The sequence below is a fragment of the Eublepharis macularius genome, chromosome 2, assembly GCF_028583425.1.
Source record: "Eublepharis macularius isolate TG4126 chromosome 2, MPM_Emac_v1.0, whole genome shotgun sequence".
Lineage (NCBI taxonomy): Eukaryota > Metazoa > Chordata > Lepidosauria > Squamata > Eublepharidae > Eublepharis > Eublepharis macularius.
This window is the reverse complement of record NC_072791.1, coordinates 64,625,322-64,632,696: the sequence shown is the minus strand read 5'-3', so window position 1 is coordinate 64,632,696 and position 7,375 is coordinate 64,625,322. Positions and strand designations below refer to the sequence as shown.

General features: G+C 44.0%; 1 protein-coding gene across 4 annotated transcripts in view; it reads left to right on the top strand.

Annotated features, from left to right (window-relative positions):
- Positions 1-207: 207 nt before the first annotated feature.
- Positions 208-7,375, top strand: part of PLCB2 (phospholipase C beta 2) — a 93,415-nt gene continuing 86,247 nt past the window's right edge. For all 4 annotated transcript variants that reach the window (XM_054972226.1, XM_054972225.1, XM_054972224.1 and 1 more), the window contains exons 1-2: positions 208-529; positions 5,085-5,162. In XM_054972226.1, the coding sequence (XP_054828201.1) occupies positions 446-529; positions 5,085-5,162 (162 nt within the window). In that variant the 5' untranslated portion in view covers positions 208-445. The remainder of the gene's footprint in view (positions 530-5,084; positions 5,163-7,375) is intronic.

The window sequence follows — 7,375 nt, the reverse complement described above, 5'->3', positions numbered from 1 at the left end:
CAGTACCAAAAAGAATTTTGAAAGTGAGTTTTGAAATTCTTTTAACCCTTTTGAAATACTTTATGAATCAGCTGGTGACACTAAGAGGCGATAAGTGGAAGCATTTATGGGGAAGTTGACAACAGGAAGCTTTGGCTTGTGGCTTTCTGCAGAGCTTTACTGAGCAGTTTGTTGCTCGACTCTGACAGCCCATCCCACAGTCCCTGGGCCTTTGCCCTGGTAGAGCTCACCGGTTTGTTTTGGATGCTGATAATTTGCCATGCAGATCAGTGTCTCCTCATCGGGCTTTTGGAGCCATCCCCATGATTTCTCTAGCTTATAAAGCATGTTGGCTTCCTGAAGAAGCCGAGAGCACCACGTGAGGAGGCCCAAAGGGCAGAAAGGAAGAACGAGAGAGAAAGAGAAAGAGAGTCTCACAATCCGAGGGCAAGACTGGTGTGCCAAAATGTCGGTGCTCAGCCCTATCCTGATGCCCCCTGAGGTGAAGGAGTACCTGACCAAGGGAGAACGCTTTATCAAGTGGGATGATGTGAGTATCATGGCTTTTGCTGTAACTGCATGTGCTGTTGGCCTGGGAGTAGCAACAACTTAATTTGGGTGTCCTGCAAGCAAACAAGAAAAAGGACCTTTTTTCCAAAGTATGTGCATGCATACACGTTAATTCTCTCTCTCTCTCTCTCTCTCTCTCTCTCTCTCTCTCTCTCTCTCTCTCTCTCTCTCTCTCTCTCTCTCTCTCTCTCTCTCTCTCTCTCTGTGTGTGTGTGTGTGTGTGTGTGTGTGTGTGTGTGTGTGTGTGTGTGTGTAAAAGCACTCCTGTGGACAAGCAATATTTTTTTTTGCATAATTATCTGAGCAATCGGCTGTATCACAGTCAATGTTATGATGAACTTCGTGGGGCACAGCAGCAAGGGAGTGAGGCTGAGTTAATAGGGTGCCTGAGGTCGCCTGGCAACTCCAAGTTCATGTTTGAGGTGGAAGTGATGATTACATCCTTGACTGCTTAGTTCATCCATTACATTTGTTCTCTTAAGTATCCCAAAGATGGTTAGAACTACTTGCATATACAAAAAAATTGTGTAAACCAGCTCTTAGTGTGCACAAACACCAGTTCTGAACATAGAGAAAGAGTTACTAGGAATAATGCACCCTCTTCCTGTTTTGGATGCACACAAGCTAGCAAGAGTAAACTAGATATAAGAACATGTTGTGTGAATGTGGGGAGCTACCATTCTTCTGCTCCCAAAACAAAAGAAACACACATTCAGTTCTGTTTGAGAATGGCTGTGGGACTGGAGCACTTGTGCAGAACTGTATGGAGTTTCTTACTCTGAGTCTCGGTCAAGATGGAGATAAAAGCAGATTGTAAACTTTCTGCCTAATCAGTTCATATTGAACCATCTGCAGAGCAGATTTAAAACCATCCAGGACTATAGATATACAGAACTGCCTAGCTTTTATGAATTATCTAAAGAGGGATATTTCCAAAGTACAGTATGCTAAGTCTGAATAGGCATATCCTGCATATATTCTGGCACTCTTGAAAGATGCAGAGCTGAGATAGATCTCTTTAAGATTGCACTTTGAATGAAATGTATACATCTTGTTACTTAAATTGACGTTAGTGCAGAATATTGGCAAATACATCATATCCTCACCATTTCTTACTGGAATAAAATGTATGTGAATTCTCAGAACATGAGAAGTCCCTTCATGTACAATTTTCACTGAATTATGCTCCAAGTGGAACTTGTTGCTGCTGAAGCAAATCAGATATTTACAGAACTCGGCATAGTCTCATAGACTCAAGGCTACACTAGGTCCCACCATGTGTACATGAACTTAAGGCACAATTACATTATCCAATGACATAATATGGGGGTTTCATCATGCCACGTCAGTACAGAGAGCTATTATACATGCACAATAAAACATATGTTTAGTGGTCTTCAGCATGGTGCGTAAGTCAATTTTATTATCTTTTATTGCCATGTGATGATTTAGAGGATTCAGAGCATGTGTGACATTGCCTGGGCATCACCACCTATCACTGCACATGTGCAGAGACTTCCAAAAAATCATAGGACAATGTGCGGCAGTGACAGTGTTAATTCACCTACTATGGCAAAGTCCTAGCAGGCATTGTATACAGCGAGAATTCCAGATCAAATCCTGATGTTTTAGTACCGTCCAAATGCGAAAATCCAGTTCTGATGAAACTTTTCAAGGCTCCAAAGAGGAACTTTTCAGTTCCATCATCTTTACTTTCATGCTGCTGGTGTGCTTTCTGTTGTTGGGGGATTCGTTGCAGGTGGGAAATACTGACTTTCTATAGCAATGTCAGTGCACTAAACCACTCTCTTTCCATCTTATTGATATTAGCCCTGTATTTTAACATTCTCTAAAATTAGAGAATTCTCACCTTCACGGCATTACTGCCATTTTGATATCCATCTATACAGTAGAGCAGAGCCTTCTGCATCCCTTATCTTTACTGTAATTCTGCCTGGCAGAAGAGTGTGCAGGTCTCAATTGCTGTTGAAAACAGCACTAATTCTGACCTTCCAAGCAATTTTGGAGAAGTAGCTAGAACTGCTGAAGTCACATGAGTATGTTTTGCTAAGTGTCTGAAAGTACTGTTTAAAAATGTCAGTCTAGATTAAACCAATACTAGGCTTGCCAGCCTCCAGGTAGTGGCTGGAGATCTCCTGGAATTACAACTGGTCTCCAGGCCACAGAGATCAGTTCACCTGGAGAAAATGGCTACTTTGGGGGGGGTGGACTCTATGGAATTATGCCATGCCAAGGTCTTTTCCCTCCCCAAACCCCACTTTCTCCAGGTTTCTCCAGATTTCACCCCCCAGATCTCCAGGAATTTCCCAACTTGGAGCTGGCAACCCTAACCAATACACTTTTATGTAAAATATTTATATCCTACCTTCCCATAGCAGATTACAACAATATGAAAACAATATTTTAAAGTGGAACAAGCCTCCTGGCTCATTGCCTTGCAGGTGGTCATGGCTCAGTGGGAGAGTAAAATCTTTGCAAGCAGAAGGTCCCTGGCGCAGTCCCTGGCATCTCTCGTTAAAGGATGTCAGGTAGGCAGTGTTAGAAAAGACCTTTCTGTGCCTGAGATTCTGGAGAGTTTACTGAGCTAGAAGGACCAGTAACCTGATTCTCATATTCAGGAATGGCTTAAGAAAAATATCAACAATATAATATTAAAGCTTCTCACCTATTCTCTGGTGTTGCTACTTTCCTTATAGAGTAAGGTTGACAGGTCAACCTAGCAACCAGTTGGAGGGTGAGGGCAGTGCCATGGGGGGGCATGACATCAACTGTGTCCTTATGTCACTTGCTGAGAAAACCTAGAAGTAGGGATCCCATTCCCCTGGTGGGGGCAGGGGATCCCCTGCTTTCACCCTCCCCCCTCCCCGCCACCACTCACCTGGCCAGCAGGGGGGAAAGGAACAGGAAAGCACTGGGCATGCTCCAGGGGTGGTGCAATGACATCACTCCTGGAAGTAACGTCATCATGCAGCCCCTAGAGAGCACTCCTGTGCTTTGCCATGGGCCAATTTTGGCCCCAAACAGGCCCATTTGAGGCCATAATCTGCCCACCGCAAAGTGCGCCTGCGCAATGACATTCCTGGAAATGACATCATCACAGGGGTGCTTTGCTCGTGCGTGAGCAGGATCATCATGGGAAGGCCAGAAAGGTAAGAACTGGGTCCCCCACCTTCTGCTGAGAGGCTAGGGGGACCTGGTTACTCTACCTCCAAGTTACTTCCTAGAAGTTTCCCCCAGAAGTGATGCAGTAATGCAGCTGACGTCACCAGTTTTAAATTTTTTTCTCCCACCTCTGCTTGGAGTGGTGGTGAGCAACTATTGAGGCTGGCAGGCTATACAGAGGGCCACAGAGAAAATTGTTCCTTCAGTACCAGTTTTGTTTCTAGTTAGTGGGGTGTTTCATTGGGAAAGCAAAGGATATATTCAGGTGATTTAAACTATAATACTTCTTTCTCACCTTCTTGGGCGCTTTTTGAAATTATTGTTGGACCTGAATTCTCCAGTTGAAGGGGTTTGATTGTTGCCTTTCAGATGCACCAGAAGCCTCTTTGGAGTATAGTCTAAACAGTATGCTGGAGATAACAAATTCAGTGCAAATTGTGGCATGTAAAAATGCCTGCGTGATGTGGTAGCTCTTTGCTGAGGATCCTCTTCCTGACTTCAGGTTTTGTGCAAGATTGCTGGATCAGCTATGGAGGGAACTGTCACCTGGATGCATCCAGCTGTGTCAATTGCCACTGCCTGCTGACTTAGCAGCTTCAGGCTTTCCTTAAATGGAGGCTTCACCTTCACCTTTCAGGGCTAGACTGTCCATTGGCTCAACATTCTGTAGGGCAGGTTTCGTCATGGCTTTCCTCCTGTGCTGTGCAGGGCAATTCAGCCATAGATCGAAGCACCATTCTTTCCTTGACATCATCGGTTTCACTACTCAGCCTAGCTACCTTTCACTTCATATAAATTTTGCTACCCAGCCCCCAAACTAATAATCTTTGAATGTTTTCTGGACAAAGATGTACTCTCACTTTCAGGATCTCTGAGTTTTATTTTATTTCTTAAGAACACTAGATTTTGCACGGTTGAATCCATGTTCCTGTAGACCCTTAATAAATTTGCTGCCCCTTGAGGACTGTGAAGTAGTCTGACTTATTTTCTTCTAAAAGAAATCAACAGGTGAGATGTGGGAGAAGATCCCAGGGCAAATAAATCTGTGGTCATATTGGCAGAAATCAAGTGTTCCTTTCTTTTAAACGAATACTATGATAACGAAAGAGATGGAGGAGGACAACGGACAGAACCAGAATGTTTACCTGACTCAGTTGCAGGAAAGTTTCTATTTTTCTAATGAGAGACAAATTGCTCTTTATAAATGTCTTTGGACAGAAGCAGAGCCACAGTTTTAAAAGCTGGGAAGATGTCTTAAAGACCATCCAAGCCAACTTGTATGTTAAGACTGAAGTTCCTCTTCCCTTGACTTGCATTGATAAACAAAAGTTTCTGATCTGCTTTCCTTTCAGGATACCACAAATGCTTCTCCTGTGATTCTGCGGGTTGACCCAAAGGGTTTTTATCTATATTGGACCTTCCAGAGTAAGGTAAGACCTGAACCTTAGAGTCTAACTGAAGACGCTGATGTCAAAGAGGCCAATGTACAGAGTTCTGTTTTATTCCCTGGGGCTTAATCCCAGGAAAGCATTCTTATGATTGCATTCTTAAAGTTGTCAGCTAGCACAGTACTGGCTATAGTAACTGTCAGCTGGCATTAGGGACAAATACATGTCATGAGATCCAAGGATGCCTTTTTCTGAAAAGAAGAGAGGGAGAGGGGTGGGAAGTGGAAAATAAGCATTTAACCCTTTCCCCACTGACTGCTTTTGTTCTTCAAATTACTCTCCAGGCTGTTCTCTCTACTGAATTCATTCTAAGCTTGTTTTTGACCGTATTTCGAACCCTACAAGGCAGCAAGCCGCTGGGTGTGTGTGGAAAAATGGGGAAGAATTGTCCCACTCACAGGTCATTCCTAGTCTGACACTTCTGACACTTTTTTGTTGGAGGGAGAGGGGGTTGAATCTGGGGACAAGGGCATGTAATACATGTGCTTTCTCACTGAGCAATGTCCTCTCCTAAGCTGGAACGTTATTAGTTATTCTGTGACGTGCAATTTGGGGAATTCTGGAGAAAAGCAGTGAGTCAAATGAGGTGGGAAACTGTCTGTATCTGTGTTTGGGTGAACACTTTCCTCTCTAACACAGTAGCATTCTGAAATATTTTAGTAGGCCAGTAATTTTTAAGTATGGATTGAATAGTTATGCCGTTACTCATCCTTGGTTTCTACTTCAGACAATGCATTATGTGCTTTTTCCTGGGCAAAATGATAGAAAAAGCAGAGCAACTCCAGGCCTTCCTGTGCAAATCATCTGCCCTAAATTAAATCCTGACAAGATGGAGGTAATGCTGACAGGGAAGGCCAAGGCCCTGAAGGATGTGGGGCCTCCCACTTTTGATAGGTCCAATTGCATCTCAGTGACACAGTTAAGAGGCTAGGAGAAATTCAGGTTCTCATTTTATTGCTGGAAAAGGTGTTCTACCCACTCTGCTTCCTTGGAAGATGGCTTTGTACATTGGCTCACCTGGCCACATGGATCCATGCTAGCATTACCCTGATGTGAGGCTTCCGTAATGCACTCTGCATGGGTCTGCCTTTAAAGATAACTTGGAAGCTCTTGGTACAGAACACCATGGCCTAGCTACCATCCGGCACAGACACTCCATTGGTTACTAATTAGTAACCAGGCTCATTCAAGTTTCTAACTATCACCTACAAAGGCCTTAAGGGCATTGGACTTACATAACTGCAGTACTGCCTCTCCTGCTATGTTCTGCTATGACAGATATTTGCAGGTGCCACCCTGCAGTGGTGGATTGCATGTTTTAAAAAGCCTGGAAGTGCTGTGCACACACAGCTGCAGGCAGGGTTTTTTTCTGGGAAAAGAGGTGGTGGAACTCTCAAGAGGTAAATGAGGAAGAAACACATGGGATTCTTTGAAATAATATTATTTTCACGCACTATTGCCAAGTATTTTCAAGAGGTGCCGGAACTCCGTTTCACCGCATTCCTGCTGAAAAAAAGCCCTGGCTGCAGGGTTTAAGGGTTAATCCCCCATAGAATCAGAGAGCTTTGAGTGGCAGGCTACTCCAAGGGATTTGATCGCTTAGCATGAGCTGGAAAGAGGAGGGTTTTTTTCAGTCCTAGCAGAGATGAATAGAGTGTGAAGAGGTAGGAGACAGATCCTAATGGAGAGCAGTTTTAACACTGGCAGGAGAACTGGGGAAAGTTGGCAAGGAGGTGAGGGAAGTAGGTCAGATCCATCCTGGGCCTGCTGGAAATGTGGGGAGGGTGGAATAAAAGTTGAAAATAAATAAATAAAATTTAAAAAATAGGTGCAGATTCCCAAACATGCCAAAGAAAGGGGGTAGATCTTCTAAGGAGAGGAGATTTCCCTACTCAGTCAAGCAGGGAGGTAGCTCTGGAGAGTGAAGAGATATTTGGTTGGGTGTGGTTGGAAACTGCCTGTGGAGACCTTCAGATTCAGAGCCAAGCTACAAGTGACGAATTACACTTGAATGGCAAGTGAACAGACTCACGTGTATTCCTCCCTGTTCACTTGCCATTCACTTGTGCTCCACTTGACCACATAGTGATCAAGTGGAGCACAAGTGAATGGCAAGTGAACAGGGTGGAATACACGTGAGTCTGTTCACTTGCCATTCAAGTGTAATTCGTCACTTGTAGCTTGGATCTCAGTTA